At 38.5% G+C, this 26,141-nt stretch overlaps 1 protein-coding gene across 1 annotated transcript in view; it reads left to right on the top strand.

Annotated features, from left to right (window-relative positions):
* clstn2a (calsyntenin 2a) overlaps positions 1-26,141 on the top strand; it is a 316,111-nt gene that overhangs the window by 238,021 nt on the left and 51,949 nt on the right. The window contains exons 6-8 of the mRNA XM_065267246.2: positions 13-198; positions 3,582-3,839; positions 6,108-6,229. Coding sequence (XP_065123318.1) covers positions 13-198; positions 3,582-3,839; positions 6,108-6,229 — 566 coding nt within the window. The remainder of the gene's footprint in view (positions 1-12; positions 199-3,581; positions 3,840-6,107; positions 6,230-26,141) is intronic.

The following is a 26,141-nucleotide window of genomic DNA, read 5'->3' as shown; positions in this document are numbered from 1 at the left end:
TTTTCCTCTCAGGTTGGAACAAGCGTGTGGATTACGAACCTGGAACCGGCAGTAAGCAGCTCTTTCCCAAGATGCACCTGGAGACTTGCGACGGACCCTTATCTTCTGTGAGAGCCATGGTGGAGCTCCAGACCAGCCACATTGGGAAGGGCTGTGACAGAGAGACCTATTCGGAGAAGTCTCTGCAGAAGCTCTGCGGTAAGGTCGACTTGAGCACAAATAATTTATCAGTCAGCCCAGAACCGTCTCAAATCAGTTTCCCCGAGCTTAATGGGTTCAATTTGTCATTCTGTACAAATCATATACGTTCATATTCGCTGCTTTGAACCCAGTGCAGACCTCTCACCTAACCGTACCGGAAGGTTTTCACAGACCATGTTTCTGATGAGTTTCGTATTTTAGGGACATTTGAAAACGTATTATTCACTAACATGACGGGGGCCTGAACATACAAACGTTTGAAAACGAGTTTCGAAGTGCAAGTCTTTTAAAAATCACTATGCAAACTATGCAAATTACAAAAACGGTAATTCATGAAAAGGGTGACCCTTGGAAACTCAATCCGTTCTTTTAACTTCATCAATTTCTCTGGTGATATTAGTCTCCCAAAATCTTTTTTGTACAAGAAAAGCCCAAAGGAAAACCTTTCCGTCATTGGACATGTAGCCTTAAACTGTATTGCATGTCCAGCATACTGGGTTATAAAACCATAGTGCACCACAGTGAAAAAATGTTGTGGAAAGACTTGTTTAGACTGATGCATCTCCCAAAAATCACTGTTATATAAGGTACGTTTGCGTGTGTAATGATTGCCACTCTCTGATTCGTAAGTCTGCCAAACATTAAGTGTGTTGATCTTTTTACCTTCTTGGCTGTCTCCCTGTAATATTCATTTTCCCGTGTTGATGCTTGGCTGTTTCAATTACTTTGTGTTGACAGAAATGCATCTGAAAATATGCGCAGCATTGTGTATCTGCGATAACACTTCTCTATGAGACACTATTTAGGAGGACTTCGTTTACATTTATGCATTTTCCCAGATGCTTTTATCCAAAGCCACTTATAGTGCATTTGCGCTTTGCATTGTATTAGTTTGTGCATTCCCTGGAAATTGAAGCTGGGGCATTAATAGCACATGCTCAACCAATTGAGATGCACGACTGCTAAAATGTATCCAATGAATGTCACTTTACATAAAAGCAACTGCTAAACGCATAAATTTAAGTTGATTTTATCATCAAAAGAACATTTTCTATTTGTCCCGACTGGACACTCGATGACAAGGGTCGTTGCCGAGACTCGCATGACAGTAGAAATTGGCTGTATAATGTAATGTCATTGACCCGTACCTTTAAATTTTTTCTGGAAATGGATTCGCTCAGAAGAGCTCAGACGATCACACTGAATTTATCGTCTAATATCGATTGGCAGGAATGAATATTGCGATGCTTAAAAGCAGCACAGCTGCCATATTTTTTCTCCTTAAACTCCGTCTCTCTTTGGGCCTGTGATGGGGTGAGTGATGTGGAGATGTGGAATGAGAACCTGCTGGTCTGACATCGTCGAGGCTCATCGCTCATTCTGTCCCTCTGTGCTAGCCGTCCTGTCACCCCTGAGTGGGGGAAAAAGATTCAATATCCTCCTGTACTCCCAAATAAAACATGCAGAGAGGCATGACTGAGCACCAAAGAGAAGGTGCCCGACAGGAGGCTAATCAAAGATTGATAGGTGGCACTCCGTGTGCATATTTAGGGCATCGGTATGAGAATCAAAGCGAGTGCACACAAAATTAGTCCAAAAAGTTTATTTTGCCCGCATTTTAAGGAATAATTCTCCCTTGTACTCATATTTCTCATTCTTAACCATGACATTTTTATTTTCTTTTAAGTCTTCTGAAATCATATGACAGACTTGGGATGACACCCCAAATATGGTGCCTTTAGACACTTCATGTTAAGTTGGATGAATGACATCAAATGTCATTGGGTCTCGCGTGTCTCTTGACCAAATGCCATTGATGTCACGCCTGATGGGAGCCTCTGAAGGCATCATTTTGAAAGCTACAGCGGAGCCCATGATTTTTTTTCTGCTTAAAGTTTGCTTTTTATAACAAAACTATCATTGTTTACTTATATGTTAATAATTTAAAGTGTTTTTAGGGGTGTAAATCTTTGGGTATAAATCAAATTAATTCGATTCACGATAAGTAGGTTTTGGGTTTAATTAAAAAAATTAGACGAATTAATTCATACCTATCTTTTTTTAATGCGTGCACTTAATCTTTGTACAGCGCATCATGAATGTGTTAGCATTTAGCCTAGCCCCATTCATTCCTTAGGATCAAAACAGGGATGGATTTAGAAGCCACCAAACACTTCCATGTTTTCCCTATTTAAAGACTGTTACATGAGTAGGTACATAAGTACCTTTAAGTAAATTTTTTTAAGTAAATTTTTTTTCGATTTAAAATTGTGACACCCTTAATTTATATATATATATATATATATATATATATATATATATATATATGTGTGTGTGTCTGATTTTCATTAATTACGCGAATTTCACATGCGAATGAAGTTAAAGGTATAGCGGAAGATTTTCCAGAATTATTTAAAAGAACCGCCCTTCGATATTTTTTAAAAAATGCTCCCGAGAGGGATAGCCTGTTAAACGCGTGCACGAGACAGAGAGAGAGCGTGCAGGAGCTCAGTTCTTCTCTTCGCTCTGTTTACAAGTTTCTGTCGGCATGTTTACCGTGTCTGTGCGGTTCGTGACTTGTGCCAGAGCTAGCATCGCTAGCTCATAGCTTACATCAACTTTTACTAGCAGTGATTTTAAATGGATTTCTCCAAATAGCATGACAAAATGTGCCTTTCCAGTAGAAACTTCGCGTGGGAAGCCCAACCTGTCCTTTTAGCTCATGCCAGCGTGTGAAATAGTCTCCCATAAACATTCTGGTCTTGTTTCTTTATTTATAGTCCTTTCTCTTCTTGTCATACAATTCGTAGACACTTTTTCTCTTGCGACCCTCAGACATTTTGATAAAAACACAGTGAGAACGCGACCTTCAATGAATGGTTGAAACTGTAGCACAACACACATACACGTGAAAGTGCGCATGTGCAGAAAGCTAACGTAGAGGCAAGCACGTACGTCAACATATAATCAGAATGATTGACATCTGGGATGACCAATAACAGTGGTGATCCACCCGGAAAACGAAAATCTTCCGCTATACCTTTAACTCAATATGTTCAAGCATCCAAGTAGGCCCGAATAGCACAATTTATTTGCTTAATTCGTGTCACATGACTAGGCCACATCTCCAATAGCAATGAGTTTTATAATGAGACGTTTGCTTTCAGAACTGACATTTCAGTCAGGGTTGAATATGGGTCTCGAAACCTAATGTTATTTGCTTCATTTCTAATTTGATTTGAAATGTAATGTGCGTGCAGTTTATTTGACTGCCAGGGCAACTAACATGATTTTAACTCTTTATGACAGGCAGCTTGCAATTCTTCATCGCTCCCTCTCGCAGTAACCTCCAGCTTGCCTGTGTGTTTATATCTTCACAGGAGCAGCCTCGGGCAGCACGGATCTTCTCCCGGCCCCCAGCGCGTCCACCAATTGGACTGCGTCCTTATTGACGGACAGCGGGAGAGATAGTGACCTCATCTTCCGATTTGATGGACGGCAAGCAGCTAATATCCCGGAGTGGGTTGTGCCACAGAACCTGACAGATCAGTTTACCATAGCAACGTGGATGAAGCACGGGCCAAGTCCAGGATTGAGAGCAGAGAAAGAGACATTGCTCTGCAATTCAGACAAAACTGGTGAGCCCTTAGTGACTTTCACAAACAAATACAGTGTATATATATTAAGGTTAAGGTTATTAGTGTTAAGGTTAAGTATTTAAGCTTTCTTAAACTGGTTTTGGAGTCAGGAAAAGACCACCATTCCAAGATAGTTGGAATGAATAAAACCAGTACTCCAGATGTGTGTCCGATATCCCCAAACAACAGCAGCATTAGGGAGGAAGATTAGGAGCATGAGTTTGATTTGGACTAACGACTAGTTCAGAATAAAATTCTTTGGAGGATAAATCAGGGAAACTCTATGAAGAAATGCAATGAATGAGTGGCCCTGATGGGGCCCGACTGCTTGGCAGGATTCAAGTTCATTGATCTCATGCTTCATGTTGAGTGGGTGTTAGACTTAATCAATTCAACAGGCACTAAAAGGCACAGAGGCAGCGTTGAGGAGTGAGATGCCACGTGGAGGCACTTGATAAATCCGAGGTTTCTGGTAAAGAGAGTAGCTGAAGGCAGACCAGACCTGTACTTTACAACATGCTTTTAACCATAACCATATGATAGAAGTGGAATGCGTCAAAATTGTCGAGAACGAAAAATTTCTTAACAAGAGTCTCTTTTGTCGAAAGGAGGTCCTCTCATTCACATCCTGTTAGTATGGCTTAAGGATAGATCGACATTTGGTTCGGATCCTTCTGTAAAACCGGGTCAAACTAGCTTTCAAGCTGATTTTTTTCCAAAGTTGATAAAGGCGTATTTCTCTATTTTCAGCTATAGATATGATGCAATGTTTCAGACAAAACACAATTTTTGCAGCAACATCTAAGTTGTAAATATTACAGTATGTTATGCTCAGTGTTTTTCAAGATAGAATATGTTGCTTTTTGGAAAGGTCCTGAAAAGCACAATGTTGATCATTTTATTTCAGTCTGCAGCCTTTTCGGTCACAGTTTACAGACTGTAAAAAATTTGCAGCATTTTTGTCAAAATTTTATGTTACTTTAACTTTAACTAAAAAAATTAAGTTCAACAATTTCAACTTGAATTTATAAGTTATGTCAACTTTTTTAGGCTAAAACGTAAAATTGAAGGTTGTCTGTGCTGCCTTAAAATTTTGAGTTAATTCAACTTGCAAATATTAGTTATAGTTGCATTGTAAAAATGATTAGTTGACTTTACTTTTAAAAAATTGAGGAAATCCGCGGCGTTAAAGAAATTAAGTAAGCAATTTAATAATTAATCGCTTACAAAATTTTTATGCAACGTGTTTCCTCAATTTTTTTAAAGTAAAGTCAACTAATTATTTTTAGAGTGTGTATAACTAAAAAGTTAGTAGCATAAAATATATGTTGATTTGACAAAAATGCTGCATATTTACAGTGTGGGTCAAAAATGGACAAAGCCAACTGTTGGGTTAAATAGGCTTTATGCCCAGCTGCACTACTTTCTGAACTTCAGCCAGCTCCTTGTTTCCTGTCTGCCATCATTGGACAAACTGATTTATCCAGGTGTGCCTGACCTCAGTAGTCACAAACAAACTGATTAATCCAGGTGTGCCTGACCTCAGTAGTCAAAACAACAATAATCAGACACACCTGGATAAATCAGTTTGTCCAATAATGGCAGACAGGAAACAAGGAGCTGGCTGAAGTTCAGGAAGTAGTGCAGCTCGGCATAAAGCCTATTAGGGTTTATATTTGACCCAACAATGGGTTAAAACATCCCAGCATTTTGGGAAAAACAATTCAGCATAGGTTAAATTACAATTCAGTGGGTTGGTTTCATCCCTTTTCGACCCAACTTTTTGAAAATAACCCAGCATTTTTTCGAGTGTAGTATAGTCACTAGTGAGCGAGTTTGTAACTGCATATTATTTTGGTGCCAACCAGCATTGTTATTTCCTTACACACTTGCTTTTAGGCTCATGCGGTTCTATCACAATAACTTGAATATGTGGCAAGTTGCAACCATGGTGCTGATTGATTTTTCCCAAAGTCAAGAATATATTCTCTCAGATTGCAGTCTAGTCTTTCAATAACTCTGTTTATTTCTTTAACAGGCTGAATGTAACACAACTGTGCAGTTTTTATCTATTAGAGCTCGAAATGCAAATCTGTAGATCGAAAAGAAATTGCCAGCCATTGTGAGTGATTTATTCAAACAGTACAGCTGTAAAATCTGCCAAAAGTCCATTGACAGAACTTGGGTTTTTGTGCCCTGTCTTACTGTGATATTTGGAGCATGTAAGGCTTTTATGACTCAACTTCTCTGTGGTTTTCCTTTATGCAGAGATGAACAGGCATCATTACTCTTTATACGTGCACAACTGCCGCCTGGTGTTTCTGCTGAGGCGAGACTTCATTCAGTTGGACTCCTTCAGGCCGGCAGAGTTTCACTGGAGACTGGAACAGGTGAGGGCCACCCGGCCACCTGCCATACGCTCACGCACACACGTCCACATCACGGTTCTGATAAACAAGACCAGAGTTGAAGCATGTTAATCCGGTTCCATTTATAGTAATAACTTTTGAAGCAAAGTTCACTCTGTATAATTTTCAATTACCGGTGACTCATTAATTGTGTGACTGATCTTTTAGTTGTCAAGAGCGATTTGCCACTCTTAAGATAATTATTGTATGAGAGGAAAAATTGAGAACTGGATACACGGTGTCATTCGGAGATCTCCGGTTTCTGGTGCTTATAGTCTGTTTGTTTGTGTTTGGAAACGCTCCCTACATCTTCTTTGACTAATGTTGCATGTAGTAAGGGTATAAAAGAGGATGTATGTAATGGGGAGGGATAGACTCAATGTGTCCCTATGGCTCCCACGTCTGCCGTGGATACCAGCGAATCAAGTTGAGCCCCGTGTAATCAGAATGAAAAGCTCTCCACAGCAATGACCTCTCACTGTGAAAATAATGATAGTGCTTCGCCCACACCTGTTCTTAAGTGCAAATTATGCTCGCGTGCACAACTCTATGCTCGGCCGTGTATATATACGGCCTGATGCGGGTAATTATCCTGTATGTATCGTCAAAAGACTTTTTGTCCCTCTCCCATAGTGTCTCTGAAAACACAAAACAGATCATTGGCTAAGAGGCCTTTAATCAATAATCTAGATCAATTATAGTAAGTGGGGCTCTGGATTGGACCAGTAAGTAGATCACAACACCGGCAGGGTTTGGTCATATTCCAAAAGCCTGCTAGCACCGCAATTTTGCAATCATCCTGACAGCAGATGTTTTGATTAGACAAAATAACATGTGAGGAATTCGCCCACACATGTTGTATCGCATTCGTTCTCTCGATGTAGCATAGGCGATCTGGGATGGTAACCGAAGGTAATGTATTCAAACCCTGTAAGCTATCACGATTGTGCCCTTGAGCCAGACATTGGACCTCACATTGTCACTGTAAAGAGCATTTACACTCGGTGCAATCTGCAGCAACAAGCAATTGGAGGCCATTTATTCTTAATGGGAGATTTACATAAAGTTTGTGGCCTGAAGCTAACTGTCATCTGATGCAGAAAGTTTGCTGTTAGGCTTAGGATTCGGGTTACAATAAAGCTATACACTGCAAAAAATTACTTTCTTACTTAGTATTTTTGTCTTATTTTTAGTACAAATATCTAAAAATTCTTAAATTAAGATGCTTTTTCTTATTGAGCAAACAACCCAAGAAAATAAGTCTAGTTTTTAGACCAAAAAATATCAAATTTAAGCAAAAAAAATCTTGAACTTTTTTCTTAAACACTAAATTTAAGAAAAAATCAGAAAAATAGACTTATTTTCTTGGGTCGTTTTGCTCATCAGGAAAAAGCATCTTAATTTAAGAATTTTTAAATATTTTTACTGAAAACAAGACAAAAATACTAAGATTTTTTTTCTTGAAAATCATTTTTTTGCAGTGTATAAAAAATGTCTTTCTTAGTTAGAATTTTTGTCTTGTTTTTAGTCCAAATATCTAAAAATTCTTAAATTAAGATTTATTTTCGTGATAAGCAAAATGAACTAAGAAAATAAGTCTAGTTTTTAGATAAAAATTTAAAATTTAAGTGAATTTGTGCTTAAAACAAGCAAAAAAATCTTTAAATAAGTTTACTTTTTTATTAAACATTTAATTAAAAAAATTCTCACCCCACTGACAGATAGTTTTGCTAGTTTTAAGCACAATTCCACTTAAATTTTATATTTTTTAAATTTTACATCTTAATTTAAGAATTTTTAGATATTTCTACTGAAAACAAGACAAAAATACTAAGTAAAAAATAATTTTTTGCAGTGTACACTGCAAAAGATGATTTTCAAGAAAAAAAAATCTTAGTATTTTTGTCTTGTTTTCAGTAAAAATATCTAAAAATTTGGTAAATTAAGATGCTTTTTCTTGATGAGCAAAACGACCCAAGAAAATAAGTCTAGTTTTTCGACCAAAAATTGATTTTGTGATTTTGTGCATAAAACAAGCAAAAAAAATCTGCCAATGGGGTAAGCAAATATTTCTTGAATTTTTCTTGAATTTAGTGTTTAAGAAAAATGTTCAAGATTTTTTTGCTTACCTCATTGGCAGATTTGTACGGAGCCCCTAAGGGGACATGGAGCAAAAATTAAATAAATTTTAGTTTCATGTGCTCACGTGAAACTTTCATGTGCTCACGTGAAACTTTCATGTGCTTATGCGAAACCTTCATGTGCAGAAAGTTTCACTTGCATGCGCTATAGTTTCACGTGAGCACGCAAAACTAAACTTAAAAAATAAATTCTGCACATGAAGGTTTTGCGTGAGCACATGAAAGTTTCCCGTGAGCACATTAAACTAAACTTTAGATTTTTTTACTTCAATGTCACCTTAGGGGCTCGGTAGATTTTTTTGCTTGTTTTATGCACAAAATCACTTAAATTTGATATTTTTGGTCTAAAAACTAGACTTTATTTTCTTGGGTCGTTTTTCTCATCAAGAAAAAGCATCTTAATTTAACATTTTTTTGATATTTTTACTGAAAACAAGACAAAAATACTAATAAAATGTTTTCTTGAAAATCATTGTTTGCAGTGTAGTACTCTCTTACTTATTAAACTGTAAAAACAGTCTTTATCGTAGAAAAAAAAAATGTAATGGCAGTTTAACATCAGTATTGAATGCTTATGCAGTGACTAATGTGCAGTATTGTGAATCTCTTTTATCTTTATATACACAAACTGTTTAAAAAGGTCACTTGACTGATATGTCATGATCTAAAAAACTCTTTTAATCTTAATGTGAGTGCATAAACTCTGTTGTAAAGTTTATGGGGTGGTTTCCCAGACAGGGATTAGCTTAAACCAGGACTAGGGCTCGGTTTAATTAGGAAATATAACTAATTTTACCAAACATGGCTGACTAAAACATTACCTGTGGGCATTTTGATGCAAAACAAAGGGCAGTGATGTATTATGTATTTATGTCAGTGCAAGTTATTTTCACTTTGGACACCTCTTACATTTATTTTAGTCTAGGACTAGTCTAATCCCTGTCCGGGAAACTGCCCCTAAAGGTATTTGGACATAACTGTTTATTAGCCTTGTGTCAACACAACCACCATAAAATAAAAACAGTCCACACACTCATTCTTTTATAATCCCACTAAACCAAAGCGGTTTCATTAGATATGCTGTTTTGATATTCCTATCAATGTAACATCACACTGATAAAGCCCCACCCACAGCCACTGACTAACAGTCCTGCATTACTATATTTTCGCTTTCAGTGAGTTGTGTGGTGTCCCCCGTATCTAAATAGTTTGATACTATAATCTCAAACTGTATTCACAGATCTATTTTTAACTGAAAGCGCTGACTGTCTTTAGGTAAGGGAGGGAGTGAGGAGCAATAGCTTATTTGCATTTAAAGGTACACACAGGAAAACAGTCAGTTCTTGCTTCCACCCAAATATGGGTACTTTGGACATGCTTTTATAACTAATCTGTCAAGATTTGGACAAATTATAGGCAGATGGTGACTACTGCAGATAGTAGAATATAACACAGTATTTTACATGAGCTCAATTCAAAAGTATGGATCTTTTATTTTGACCAAAATGGTTGATGGAAAACAGAAGTAAACAAGAAGGTGAAGGTGACATGCAGCCTGCCTGCAAGCTGTGCTGATTGTGCTGTCAACACTCACCGTATAAAGCGATGCAAAGCAAAGCCTCTGTATCCGTGTATGTCTCTTTCTGTTCATTTTTCTTTCATGGCCATTTGGTTTGATTTTTGTACAGACAAATATTTCTTTCCATCTGAGATCTGCTTGTAAATAAAAAACATTGAAGGCAAGAGAAAGAGACCATGTGAAAGTGCTTGTTTACACTTCACGGCATTTTTTCTCTTCCTGTTTTCCTCACCATGTACCTGTTCTCTAGCGGGGTTTGATAATGGTGCGTCTCCAGCTTGGAGACAGTAAACAGAATATGCTCGCCTTGATCTCGGCACGCAGTTCAGCTCTGTTCCCAACATGAGACGCATCTATTTTTCTTTCTGTTCCTACCGCCCGCCCCCTGTCTGGCTGCTTGCCACTGATACCTAAACAGCAGATTATCCTGTTGTAAATGTCACCGTAGTTAGTTTGTCTTCTTTTATCTTTAATCACAAAAAAACAAATACCAGGGCCAGACTTTTGACATTCAACAAACTCAGAAAACCCAGTGGAATGTACTATTCGGCTCATAAATACCTAGATAACTGTGTGTTTAAAAAAGCTTTCAATAATTCAATACTGCAATCCTCCTGGAAGTTCCTTTATTTGGTTTGCTTGGTAACAGCTTTAAAATCTGAATTTGTTTCCCAGTGGATTGCTTAAAACGTGCACACTGGTCCCAATACGTTTCCAGCAACCAATGGCTGCGTCCCAAATGGCGCATTTCATGGGGAAGTCTAGTGAACTTGCAATGGCCGATAAAAAACGTAGGATGTCTCATTTGTCACTTTAGGTTTTAAAAGCGCCCTGGCCATTTCTTTAGTATGCACCCTTAATGCACACCTGAGCGATGGGTGATTCTCACGAAATCCAGATTTAGAAGGTGTCCAGCATCAGAATTTTTAGAAAACCCTTGAAGACAATTTTTTGCACATAAGATTAAGGTCTGAACTTACTATAACCATTATTTTTTAGAGGATTTAAAAAATATTTCCTATAGAATTATTTAATTTTTTTTAGATGATCATTATCAAAAATTATCATTACCACAACATGACATTACATTAAATATATGCATTTACAAACTCATGTTTCGATAATGAGATCTAAAATGTTGTCTAGGTACTATGACAAACACAATTTCAACTTTTATCTGGAGAGAAAAAATAAGAACTGCTTACCTGGTAGCCATCTTGAGTGTCACTTATGTCCCTTCCAACTATTTTTTTTTTTTTTTTTTTTTTGAAATGTTAGTTCCTTGAGGGCTTAAACAATGATTGTTTTTTATTTTTTAATTGTAAATATTTCCATGTCAAAGAACCCAAATCCAGTCATGCACATGTTGCGGTAATGAAAATTTTCCACTTAAATGTGAAAAAACATAGTTTTATATGATGTCATTTGAAATCATGTGCAACTGTGATTTACAAGGTGTTTGCTCACCTTTATTTATTTATCTGTCTATTTTATTTTCACTAACAGCCCAAATTTTGCCTTGTTTTAATCCAGACATCGAGGGTGTGATTGCTATTAATTGTCTTTAAAGGAACACGCCGACTTTTGGGGACTTTAGCTTATTCACCGTATACCCCAGTCCACATACCTTTTCATCTCCGTGTGTCCCTTAACTCTGTCTGACGCACCCACTGCTAGCCTAGCTTAGCACAAATACTGGGATTAAATGGCTTTAGCTAGCATACTGCTCCCAAAAAGTGACAAAATAACACCAACATTTTCCTATTTATATGTTGTGATTTGTATAGTCACAACGTGTACAAATAACAAGGTCATATGAGATACAGTTATCTTTTAACCGTATACATACTGGGAACTATATTCTCAGAAGGCGAAGCACTGCTACATGGGCAGAGTGACTTGCGCGAACTCTGCTCCTTACCAAAGGGCTTCTCAAGTGCTGCAAGCTAATTTTTAAATGTTGGCATTATTTTGTAGGGTGACCATACATACTATTCTTCCCGGACGCATCCCGTCCAGGATTTCGGTGCGTCTTCTGGAAGTCGTATATACAATCGTAGTTTCATTCTTACCTTAAAATGTAACGGTTGCTTTTCTGTAATAATAATAATAATCCTATATGACATATGCGGTCGACATATACGACTTCCGGAAGACGAACACAAAATCCTGGACGGGATGCGTCCGGGAAGAATGGCACGTATGGTCACCCTATATTTTGTCACTTATTGGGAGTAGTATGCTAGCTGGAGCCATTTACTTGCAGTCTTTGTGCTAAGCTAGGCTAGTGTGGGAGACAGAGTTATGCTACACACGGAGATGAAAAAGGTATGTATGGACTTATCTAACTCTGGGGGATACGGTGAATAAGTTAAAGTCCCAAAAAGTCAGTGTGTTCCAAGGCAAAATTGCTTGTTGGGTTGTGTAGCAACCAAGTGCTTTTTTATACAGTTTAGTAAATGTGATGAAGTCAAGGTGTTCGTGTCCGCTTGTCGTCCCTGACAAGTCAGAAAGAATCTAAAGGGAGGGGCCACAGGTGCTGACAGTGTTTCTGTCGACATGGCACCTGTAGATGATTTGATTGACAGGCAGCCATTACCCTTGCAAAGCGGCCTGCAGCAGTCGGAATGCTGTATTCTGTTAAGAGCCCAACATTGATCCAGTAAAATGGCTTCACTGTGATATCGTGGCAGTAACACATTAAGTCGGAAGGGGGGGGGGGTGCGAAAGACAGCGGTTGTTGGCTGTTGGGCATCTCAAGCAAATGCTACTCTTTGCAGCCTCATCAGCACTCTAAGAGGACACTCAATGGCTTCCACTGCAACTCCATTTAGCCCTATTGATTTTGCAATCTTCCTCACACCTGCCTCTTTAGGTTTTTTCATCCTCTTTTCGTCGAGAGGGAGAGATTGATGGAAAGGGAGTGATGCTGAGAGAGGAGGATATGTGATGGGGGCCTATTTTCTACAGTTTTGTTTTGCTAACTTTTCTCTTTTGCTCTAATCAGATGCATTATGGGATGTTTTCAGACCAGTAACTGTTAGTTTAATGTTGTAACTTTTCAATAAATAACAAGGACAAGCATTGCATTAGCCACGCAAAAGATCATTGCTTTAATTCTAGAAAAAAACACAAATACTGATAAAACGTTTAGCTTAGCATGCACTGTAAGTCACTTTGGATAAAAGCATCTGCAAATTGCAAAAACTTTTGAGGTAATAAACCACAATGATTTTTGTTAAAATTCATGTTCAATTGAAAGAAAAACAGCATACATGTTTGGAATTATATGACATCATTTTCATTTTTGGCTGATATACTGCTTTAATTTAAATATTGTCACCTGGAAATGGGAGCTTTGATCTACTCCACAGCCTTCTCTTAGTGTCAGAGCACATAGTTCATGGGACAAGGCCGTGTCTATTGAAGTGAGCAATACATCCAGAACGGTAACATTGATTTAAAGCAATAAAAATGAGGCATCGTTTTTTTTCCGCAGTGGCCATTAAACGAAGACATATGGTCCCCGTCCACAAGATCCCATCTGATCTTCGAAAGCACTGTTTAAGAGGCGAGACAAATCATTTGTTAATCGCTCTACAGCTCTTTCATACACTCGCCTAAATCAATAGTCAAAGATTTGTTTGTATCGACTGTCCTACTCATTGATCGGAGGTGCATGTCCGTTCAGGGTCGCTCGTGGCTCAGCTCGACGGCGTTGGATAGCCCGAGCACGCGTGTCATTTATCCCCGTCTGACGGAAACCATCGACCCGCGTCGCTGCGGCAGAAAATTACACTCTGTCCTGTCGATATGACATTCATTGTACGCTTATCTAGTCGCAATTACACGGCCACATCTGTGGCTTTCTTCGGCGGTGCTCTTAAGACGCTCTATTGTTTTTTTGTTAGACGGATTGCGTTCCATGCATGACCGCTTATTTGCTTTAATGAAAACATGAAGACGTATAATGAGATTCTGCAGAGGAGAACACAGAGCTTATCAGATACTGTCAAACTTTAAGTATGGACAAACAGATGTGCTCCGCTGCTGCTTGAGTTCATTTAAATCTGGAAACAGAAGAACCGAGTGGTGTTTGATTTTTCGCTCGTTTACAAAGATTTCATGGAGCTTTGCATAGTGTTAAATATTGTGTGTATGTTTGTGTAACATATATATGAGTGCATTTGTGTGTATGTATGTATATTGTATGTATGTACACTCACCTAAAGGATTATTAGGAACACTATAATAATACTGTGTTTGACCCCCTTTCGCCTTCAGAACTGCCTTAATTCTACATGGCATTGATTCAACAAGGTGCTGAAAGCATATTCTTTAAAAATGTTGGCCCATATTGATGGGATAGCATCTTGCAGTTGATGGAGATTTGAAGATGCTCTATTGGGTTGAGATCTGTTGACTGGGGGGGGGGGGGGCATTTTAGTACAGTGAACTCATTGTCATGTTCAAGAAACCAGTTTGAAATGATTCGAGCTTTGTGACATGGTGCACTATCCTGCTGGAAGTAGCCATCAGAGGATGGGTACATGGTGGTCATAAAGGGATGGACATGGTCAGAAACAATGCTCAGGTAGGCCGTGGCATTTAAATGATGCCCAATGGGCACTAAGGGGCCTAAAGTGTGCCAAGAAAACATCCCCCACACCATTACACCACCACTACCAGCCTGCACAGTGGTAACAAGGCATGATGGATCCACGTTCTCATTCTGTTTACGCAAAATTCTGACTCTACCATCTAAATGTCTCAACATAAATTGAGACTCATCAGACCAGGCAACATTTTTCCAGTCTTCACCTGTCCAATTTTGGTGAGCTCGTGCAAATTGTAGCCCCTTTTTCCTATTTGTAGTGGAGACGAGTGGTACACGGTGGGGTCTTCTGCTGTCTCTGTTAAAAACATATCCATTATTAATCTAGTATGTGTTTATTTTTCTGTCATAGTTTCTTCAAGTTATTATTTGAATGTTTTTAATAAAAGTATTTTCATTTTCACAAGGCCCCTTTGATTGTCCCACCCCCAGTTCATCGAGTACTCGTTTTTTAGACCTATGGATTAATCAAAATAAAAAAATGACATGCATCCCTTATATATATGCAGTTTATACAATGGCAAATTGTATGAAACCATTTATAATTCATAACACTTCTTTTACAGCCTGCAAAACAAAACCGTAAGGCTTTGAATGCTCATAGTGAATGTAAATAATATGGGAAGATACACAGAAAGTCATTGGGAAAAGAGGCAGAATTTTATTTTGTTACCCCTTACCTCTGAAGGCATTTTTGGATTCTTTTTCTATTCAGGCCTCACGTCTTGCTATAATCATGGCCTGTTGTGATGTACCTAAAGGCTGTTTAGCGCTGTGAAATAATCATGAGTCTCTGAATAATGCATCTCTACAGCTCTGTTTTCACATTAGCCGAGCAAATTTCCCTCGTACATCAGCGCCAGGCATGACCGCCTCTTTTCTATGACTTTTCACAACTTCTCACAAAAGCTAGGAATAAGAGAGCTTTAGTTTTATTCTGTCTGACTTTCATCTACGCCATTTCGTCTGTTGCCTCTTATGCATTCGTGACGTTCCCAAAAATAGCACAACCAAAATAAGCTATCTGCGTTTGTTTTTTTAGAGGCACTTGCCGGTGTGTTTTTGCCGTTCTCTCTCCCTCCTACCGTGTTTTGCTTCAAAGTAAATTTCGCACGCAGCTCCACCAGGAATATTTTGCCTAGAGCTCAAGGCCCCGAATACCAATTGTCTCTTTTTAGCAACAACCTGATCAGAATTTTACCAGCGTCTGATTCACGTGTGTTGAATATTTGTGCAAGATGTTTTGGACCTGTGGAAAAGGATGTGATCGCTTTGCATTGTGATTGGTTAAGGGGGTCTGACATGTCGTCATCATCCACTAACATGGCTATTCCTTGCCTCTGAGCCCGTTTCCAGACCGCCCTGTCCCAGTGCTATGCTAGTTTAATGGATTTGCATCAATAATGCAGGAGTTAGAGGAAGAGTTGTGCTGAATGTGTGCGTGCGTGCATGCATGTGTGCATGGAAGTGAAGAGATAGGAAGTGATAGATGCAGAGAAATGACTTGCAGAGTGCATAGATTTGTGTACTGCTATAGAATTCAGTTAGTTTGACAGGGGGACTACGTTTGAATCGGTGTACATGTGGATTTGAAAGTGTGTGTGTTTGTATGTGTGTGTGTGTGTATATGATGGGTACTGGGCTTTGATGAACTGATGCTGAACTCACTGGCCCACATCAGTCCTGGACTGAGATGTAGAAGAGATTTGTTCCTCTTTTCCTACGAAGACTTCCCATAAGTTATATTCCAGGCTTTCGCCCCCACACTTTAAATTACCCATCCATCCCAACCTCCTATTCGCCATATTCTAGTCTCTCTCTCTCTCTCTCTCTCTCTCTCTACCTCTCTCTCTACCTCTCTCACTTTTGAAAAATGTAGCCTCAGCAAAATATCAGGGTTTGGCTGGTAAGCATGGTTTTGTGGTTAACGCCTGCGGATAGATGCCATGACTACATCTAACAGCTAAAAGCATCTTTCTTTTATGATTCTGTACTATTTTATATATTTTTATATGTACAATACCGGTCAAGGGTTTTAAAATACATGACTGAAATGTTAACCATGACCCTAAACATTGTTTAAAATGAAGGTGTATTATTAAATGCTTGAAATTACTTTCGTAGACAAAAATATACCCGTGCCAAACCGATTAATTTCTGTTATTAGAAAACCAAAAATGTATTCAAGAAGCTTCTTGATAAAATGACACGAGTACGGTTTTGCAATTTCTAAGCAAAGGATGACTGCACTTCAGATGATAAAATATAACAGAGTTTTGATTTATTTTGGATGCTTTTAGTCACAACATAATTCCAACAGTTACATTTGTGTTATGCCATTGTTTGTATGATTTTATTATTATTGCTTCTAAACTAGCTGTTGCATTCTAAAATCATTCTTGTGTCATTTAATCAAAAAGCTTCTTGAAGTTTCACCTTAGGATGAATTTTAAAGAATATTGAAGGGGTTTACATTTAATCTAGGCTCGTATTGGCTGCTTTTTCTTCATTATTTAGTAGTACAGGGATGGGGACCCCATTTTATTCCCCAACTACATTTGAGTTTTGTTTTGTGTGGCTCGTTGGCACGGGATAAGCAAAACCTGTGATTTTACTCAAATGTCTTGACTTGAAGGTGCAAAAGAGGATGTTTGTTTTATACATTTTTGCAATATTACTTGAAACTGTCTTTACTAAATGATAAAAGACTATTTATTAGCTCCACTGAAAGTAATAATATTAATATACGTCATCTGTGCACAAGATAGGGCCTTAAAAACATCAGCCAATTGCTCATGCGGTCATCGCATAAGTGATTGGCCCTCTTGCTTGTCAATCACTGCCATGACGATCCTTGTGAGAGACGTGCGCGCTCCAGTAACTAAACACAGGCGACGCATGTGCATAGCGCATGAAACTCCGTCTTAAGTTTAGTTTTGTTTTCATTGTCGATCCTGCTTGCCTCCTCGAATTTGCACCACGGTAGAGAAGAAACTCGAAGGAGGACGCAAAAGACTTTTTAAGCCGCTGGGAATAGGAGAAAATTGTCAGAAGAACGTAACGTAACCAGAGTCGTTATTGGAGAAACATTTCAACGCTGGAGAGCATTGAAGGAACAGAGAGGTGTCAAGACAGACGCGCAAAAAAATTCTTCCCGACAGGTAACAGTGATTATTCTTTCTTTTGGGAATAATTATTGTTGTACTGTTATTCAAGTATATTGACGTTGTTCTTGTACTGTAGTTGTAAAGCAGTGACCAGTCTGCTACATGCTAGTTGAAATGGGAGTAGCGTCGACTGATCTAACGTTTTAACGTCATATTCGTGCACGAGTTTTGGAAGGGGTTCCCTTGAAATGAGCTGTGAAGAAGGGAGGCTGTTCTTACGCATGCGCTCATTTAAAAAACTCAGTAACCGTTTTTGGATTCTCAGTCGGCGAAAAACATCTATACTAAATTAATGCAATATAGAGTATAATAAATACTATATTATAAAATGTACCATTGCTGCAAGCGCAAAAAGAATAAGTTAAATATAAGTTCCCAGACTCCCTTTTAGCGATGAAAAACATCCACAGGTTCAGAACCAGGAACACCATACCAGTTTTTTCCAGACTTGCCATTTGTAGCGTCACATTCGCAACACACATGTGCATTTTATGTGTATATGCAACTTAAATGAGGCTCAGTGGAGCCACCGGTGTTTGTACAGAAACTCATGTCATGTGATACAGAGGTAGTGATAAACACGATGTGCAAATATCTTTGTGGTGGTCAATTTGATTAATTTGTGGTGGACCGAGAAATAAATGAATGTTTTGCGATGTTTAGCATTCCCTCAACACTCACTTTTATGATACAGCAGCAGGCAGCGCAAATATAAAGACACGCCTATAATCCCTCCCATTGCGAAGTTTTACTAATCTCGAAAAGCAAACCAAGCCAAAGTGAGGTAAGCTGACCTGTCCTGACCCAAAGTAAACCGCAGGGTACTACGCAATGGAAAACGGCCAGAAGATACAGACCACCTAAGGCTTTATAGGTGATTAGCAATACTTGACATGTAGCCAGTGCAGTGTTGCTAGAATTGGACTTGTGTGATCATATTTCTTCAATCTTGTAAGCACTTTTGCAGCTGCTTCTTGAACCAGCTGGAGCTTATTTACTTGATTTGCATGAACCCCCCTAGCAATGTCAACAGTAGTCAATTCTTGAGGTCATAAATGTGTGGATAAGCTTCTCGGCATCAGCATGCAGAGACAGCATGTGTCACATTTGTGAAATATCTCCAAGATATGCTGTGTGACAAACATTGGAAATGTGACAATCGAATTATACATTGCTATCCAACATTACACCTAGGTTCTTGACTGCGGAAAACGGAACAACAATGCAACCATCTATAGAAACGTTGTATTTTGTCATATTTTGTTTAGAGGTATTTTGTTCAATAATCAGTCTTACTGGGGTTAAGAAGGTATTGTTGATACAGTTAGGTTTTGCTAGGTTCTGAACAAATGTAAAGCTGGGTATCATCAGCATAACAGTGAAATTAATTGTATGTTTCCTGATAATGTTTCTTAGAGGAAACATGTATGACAATAAGAGGAAAGGGCCTAGAACTGATCCCTGTGGCACACCATATTAAACTGAAGAGTTTTTTTCACTATTTCACATAGACCAAGTGAAAGTAGTTGGTTAAACCAGACCTAAAAAAGGCTAACGCCTGACCACTAATACAACATCATTTTCTAGTCTATCTAGTAAAGTACTATGATCAATTGTCTTAAAAAACAGCCTTAGCTGCCTCACTGTTGTTTCTGCAGGTTTTCAAAGGTATTGAGATATGTCCAGCTCGAGCAGAGGCTTTAAAGTCTCTGAAAAGGTCATGTTTTGATATCACCAACAGACCTGCCATTTTACACCCATCCAGACTGTTTAAATGTCTTGCCTTCACCACTGAAAAACCACACAACAGAGAAACACAACAGCTCATCATTCTATAATTAAAAGCTGGAATCTGAATTTGCACTTTCACCAAAGACTTCTCCTGCGGAGACCCTGGCGTTGGGGTGTGCATCTCAACGTACGACAGCGTTGCATTTTAAGCAGGCATATGCCTTAGAGACGATCCCAGGCTCATTAGCTGAGTATTTTATTGTCTCATTATGTTGTTTACGAGAAAAAAATGCACACAGGGGCACACGGAAGCATGTAAGCAAACTGCGCTTGCACACGCACTGTCACAGGAATACATTTTAAAATATTAACTTGTTCAAAGTTTCTCCCTCACACGTTCCCCCTAGGGAAATGGAGAAGACACACAGAGCAGAGTGTGTCATTATTGACATCCTAACACGTTAGCAGCCATGTGACACCGACTGCAGGGCAGCCGTTGCTCACAACTGTGTGTGAAGTATATCTGCTTTTTTATTAAACAGCCCAGTGGGACACTCGCCACTTTCACACCTAACCAGACTGAATTTCGATGTCGACTCTGTTGAAATGTGTGAGAGTGAGATTGTATTACTCAAAGGGAAGATGGGCGTATGCTTTTCAATGTCTTCCTGCATGGATCACTTTCAGAAAAAGAACCATGATAATATATAACCTTGCTTTCTGCACTATGCCACAAGACTGTTGTTGATTTTTGTGAAGGGTGTTATTGGTTTTTGCGTGTGTGAACATCTGCGTGCATGCTTGTACTTGCGTCCAGACCCTCATTACCATTGTCCAATTTCCACATATCTATTACTGTAAAAACAATTTGCTCCTGCTCTGGGCTGCAGATAGATTAATTTACACAGTGTAGGGTCCAAATTGGGAGACTTGGGAGAGGTCACTCTTTAGTTGACTTTTGTCCCCGGAGGGCACAGTCTAATTCCTGCTCTAATTACTCAATCTGTCAGCATGTAATTTACAGTCACCTTCCAATGCACCGCAGGCCCGACGCAACCTCGGCTGGCATGCAAGAGCTCTCAGAGAGATCTGACTTGTAAACAAACAAACCCTGCAATACACATTCACCACCACACTACAGTCATCAGGCGTCGGTCAAAACATGTTTGTGCACTTTTGTGTCTTTGTCATAATCTAGCACGGTGCCAAGCAGGTTGCCATCTTTGTGGAGAATTTAAAGTGTTTTGTATGATTGGCTCATTTGATCTGTTTTTGTGGAGCCTGCTGGCTTTCATTTTCAAATTTTGCGTTGACAACATTTTCGCTCGATAGACAGACTAGATAAGTTTAAGACTAGAATACCAATCTTGGTCCGTGCAATGGCCTCATGAATATTGAGAAAATCATAGCGTGACCACAATAGACATAATCTTTGTGTGCTTGTCTTATTTAGGTCTCTCAAAACAATGCATTATATCATCAGGTTGAAGTAGAGGAATGTAAGATTCGCATTTAAATGTCAAACTTTTGAACAAGATTTGTAGCCTATGAATAAACACACACAAATGAGGTAATTTGCCATTGTCCTCTCACGCCATATGCGTGTACTACCAGCATATGGTCTTATTTTCTCTCTCAATATATGCGTGGGTTTAAAGTGGTAGTAGAGAGAAAGGGAAATTGAATTGTCACTCTTCATTGTAATGTGGCTTTATAAAGCTCCTTTGTTATTTGCCATATGAAAGAGAGAGAGAGACAGCCTGGCTGACAAAATTAAAGTGTTCCTGTGATAAGAAGCTTAACACTGGTTCATTAAAATACTTAAATATTAACCTGGTAATCAATAATAGTGTAGCTAACTTAACTGCATTATTTAGAAGTACACATTGGTTCAGTTGTTTTCAAAACAGTGTTGCCTTTACATTGAGAAGCTGTTGAATATCTATAGCAGGGGTCTTTAAACTTTTTGTGGGCAAGGGCTACCACAATGGATAACTTTTTTTTACTTAATTTTATTTTACTTGTTTTATCATTGTTTAAAATGTTAACATCCATAAAAGAAGCCAAGCTAATATAAAAAAATATGTAATAAATAAATATAAAAATTGAGCCTATTAATAGAATGTGACTTGGCGGGCAACACACAGACTCTGTGCGGGCAACCTGATCTACAGTATGTGGTGTGTACATTATACACACACTTGTTGTTTTAACGTCATATATTGCACACACGACATTACAACTGAGCAAGGTGAAGGAAAAAATCAAGTATTTTCCTTGAAATATCAATATTAAATATGAAAATTTATATGAAATATTAATTATTTATAATCAGTGTATTATGATGATTCATTTCAATGAACCGGTTTAAAAAACATGATTCATAGTAGTCACTTTTTTTCCTAAATAATTAAATGGTTTATTTTTTAAATACTTTATTAAATGTTTAAATTTTGTATTAGTTTTATAGAAATGTTGTCAAAATTGTCTAAAATATTGTGCTGTTAAAGTCTGATAATACCTCATTCGCCACCAGCCTTTTTTTAAAAAGTTGCCAGTCAGCATTTTTTTGTAATTTTCACAAAAGTTTCACAAACTGCAATTTTTTTTTTCCTAAAAATATATAAACATACAAATATATCAAATTAAAGAACAGACCCTCTGCTTTCAAAATAAACAATAAATAAACAAACAAAGCGGGAAAAAAAGTTTCATCCTGACTACTGTATTTTCCGTAGCCTGGGTGCCAGCCGATCTTAGCCCCGCCCACAACATTTTGAGGAACGGGAAGATCGGTCTGGAGTTTCACCGTTGAGTTGCTACTATGCTCGACCCAAAGCTGGTCGAACCAATCAAATTGTCAGGGCGGGCTTTATATGATGATGGACAGATGATCAGTAACGTAAATCAACCACGTCACCAAAGAGCGCGTGTGTTGAATCTGTTGTTTACAACGAAATGGCTGCCGCGGTAGAAATCAGATGTGTGGACTCTGACATTGAGTCTGTTCTAAAAGATATCGACAGAGCATTGATTTTAAAAGAGGAACAGAGAAACGCGAGCAAGGCATTTGTTGATGTTTTTGCCGTCCTACGGGATTCGACAAAAGTTGTCGCACTTATGAAAGATCAAGTTAAAGAAGCAACTAAAATGGGTATCACGGCGATGCAACTCGGTGTGCACGACGAGATGGATATAACAAGCAAACGTAATGGGTATCGTCGTGGATGAAGTTCAACTAATGTACAAATGGTAAGAGATAGTCTTACTGTATGACTTAATGTGATATAAATGAAATGTTGTAAACATAGTAGGTGTTGATGTACGTTCGCAAACTCAGACTTGTAGTGTGTGTCGTAGCGAAATAACTAGCAGTTCGGTCAAGCTGCAAATACGTCATTTCAACATACGTCTCACACCCCGTTGCTCTGATTGGTCGTAGGTCTATCCAATTGAGTGCAGAGGCATTTTTCGGTTGAGACACGCCTCATAATTATAGCTCAATGGAGCGGTATCAGACTCAAATTCTGACTAGAATTGAGTATGACAACGTCAGGCTATATTTTCCGGACTATAAGCCGTATAATTCAAAATTGCATCATTAAGACGAAATAACATATATAAGTCGCAGTGGACTATACGTTGCGTTTATTTACAAAATTATTTCACAAAATCCAAGCCGAAGAACAGACATTTAATCTGGAAAGGCAAGTTATTCAACTAAACAATAGCAGACAGAACAGCAGGCTAATAGGCTAAATTAACTGAACCAGCCAACTAGCGTGAAGTTCACAGACACTCGTCATCACTGAATCCATTGAATTACATAAATACATATATACATAATACATAAATAGCATATAGCGGACTCTTACGGCTGTAGAAGGTAATGATGTCTCTTGCCTCATAAATGTCAAAATTAATTCATACTTACTTACAAGGCGCATCTGTCTATAAGACGCAGCACCAGCCAAGTAATGAAAAAAAAAGTGGCTTATAGTCCGAAAAATACGGTATATATTTTTTCTCTGCTTAAAAACTCTTAAATATTGGTATTTTTCTATAAAAATTCAATTTTTTAGCAAAAAGCTGAAATCATTTTATTTTTGTGAAGGAATTTTGTTAAAGATCTACCGAGCACCTAAGGTGACATTGGAGTAAAAAAATCTTAAGTTTAGTTTCATGTGCTCACGTGAAACTTTCATGTGCTCACGCAAAACCTTCACATGCAGATTTTTTTTTTTTAAGGTTTAGTTTTGCGTGCTCGCGTGAAACTATCGCGTGCTCGCGTGAAACTATCTCGCACGCATGTGAAACTTTCGCTTTCACGTGGGCGCGCAATAGTTTCAGGTGAGCACGCGATAGTTTCACGTGCTGGCGCGATAGCTTCACGTGAGCACATGAAAGTTTCACGTGAGCACATGAAACTAAACTTTATTTAATTTTTGCTCCATGTCCCATTAGGGGCTCCGTAGAGATCAGATTCAGAACGATTATCAAAACATACAGAGTTTAAAATTAGTAAAAATAAATTTTGCTTACATTTTTCATAAATTGGGTAAGTGGGTAAGCCATCTAGTGGATAATCGCTGTATTACAGATAAACATAAAACCTCATCATGAAAACACCTAGGTTATAGCAAATGTTTTCTCTTAATTGACGAGATAATTTGTCAATGGCGGAGAAAGAGTTAAATGTGGTCTCAGTTTGTCACACCACAGAAAATTGTGTTATTAACCACCCAAACAAATTTGAATGATGTAAAAATCTAAATTTACTGTAACTTTGATCCTAAGTGTTTTTTCTGCCATATACCTGTAGTGCTCTGATTAGATTATGCTATATGATTTAAAATCCATGTGAACAGGAAGTCTTTTTCTCCTTCCCTGTGGAGCGATTTTAATATTCCCCATTAAAACTCTCCAAACCTAATCAGTTGGTAACTTGTCTCTGATGGAATCAAGTTACTATTTAAAACTCCAACTCTCTATTGGGTCTGATCATTTCTTTCTGTCCTGAATAAAACCACTGCCAGGCCCTTCATTCACATCAGCGACCACTTGCAGGGCTCAGCCAAAATCACGCCCCCATGCATCTTCAATTTAGATTGGTCACTATTCTCTCCCATATCATCTCAGCCCAAAAACTGTCATTTCACTCTTCGTATGTATTTTTCCATTAGGAAATTGTAGTGTTTCTCTCTCCTCCTTAAACCATACATCAGATAGGCCACACAGACTAGACTTTCATCTGAAAGGTGGGCGGTTAGACACGGCTTTTGATTGACTTTCCCAGTTAGAGGTGAACACGGGTAATTCCATCTAATCTAATTCTATAGGGATGTCCCAGTCAGGCGTCTTTGTCTGGCTTTGCTCCATCTGTCGTTGCGGATAAAGCTTTGCCGAGGATTTCAGCATGCAGGTGTCTTGAAGAAGTGCTTTCTGTTCCGGTATCTACTCTAATTCAGAGTTTAGGCCAGTCTCAGGATGACAGTGCCCAAGCATGTACTGTTTGGCACAGCAGCCAACTTCTGTAATCAATTTCCCAGAATGCCCTTTACTTTTCCAATCGCCCCCAAGCAAGTCGTGACCGGTATCTGGAGATCTATGCCGACCCTGAACCTTTTGAGCTTTATCTCTGTTTGGCTATTTGCACAAGTTTCTTTCTAGTAGACGATTATGAGATGTATATCTACACCTCTATAAGGGAATAAAGGAAAAGCACTTCTTCACTTGTATTTTTTCAGTACTGATATAGAATCACATTTATCCCACAATGCCACTGGAGGTTCCAGATGATGGAATAGATAAAGCTGTACCTAAAATTAGTCTAATCTGCAGTTCAATCAGGAAAATAATGAAAGCTTGAATTGCGTCTTCCAAGCCCACGGTTACAGTCCCTGGACTCTTTGATTAAATGCCAGTCCCTAACAGTTTTACTGTAATTATTTCATTTCTTTCGAATGTCTTCAGAATTTCTTTCTTTATTAAAATACATTGCTGCACTACAGGGACAGTAAGAGGATTTTTAAAGTGTTAGTTAGAAGGCTGCATCTTTATATATTTTTTTTGTTTCAAAACCTACTTAGTAAGCTGGCTGAATGAGGCACAGGCACACTGCTGATGTCCGAATAATTATGCAAACGGTAAACATCTAAATCTGTAACTTTTTTTGGTTATAAATGGAACAAAAATCTGTTATTGAGCAAGTACATAAACAAACCGTAGGATATGTATGGTTGGATTTCTCTGGAAATATGGTAGTTGTTTTTCTACAAACGTTAATGTGAAGTAATGTACAATTTGTTTTTCATAAAAAGAGATTTCGATAGAGAGGTGAAAGTTACTGATTGCAGATCAGTGAATTTTGCCTTCTAAGGGGCCAGTCACACCAAAAGCGTTTATGGCAGTTGCAGGCGCCTTTTTTGAATGATATTCTATGAGCAGGGTGCGTTTGCGCGCTGTTTATGCGCGATGAGCGCCTTGCGGTTTTTGCCGCCGGCCGCAGCACGCGCCTTTGAAGGAACGCTGAGAGCGGAGAAGCGCCCGACATCAGTCACGTCTTTCCATTGTCCAATCGAATGAGTGGAGAGGCGGGCCTGACGTTGTGGTGAGGGACGTTTACAGTTGCTTTGAAGAACCGGACTACACTTGCTCACTC

The sequence above is a fragment of the Paramisgurnus dabryanus genome, chromosome 6 (genome assembly GCF_030506205.2).
Source record: "Paramisgurnus dabryanus chromosome 6, PD_genome_1.1, whole genome shotgun sequence".
NCBI classification, from domain to species: domain Eukaryota; kingdom Metazoa; phylum Chordata; class Actinopteri; order Cypriniformes; family Cobitidae; genus Paramisgurnus; species Paramisgurnus dabryanus.
This window is presented reverse-complemented; position numbering and strand designations above follow the sequence as displayed.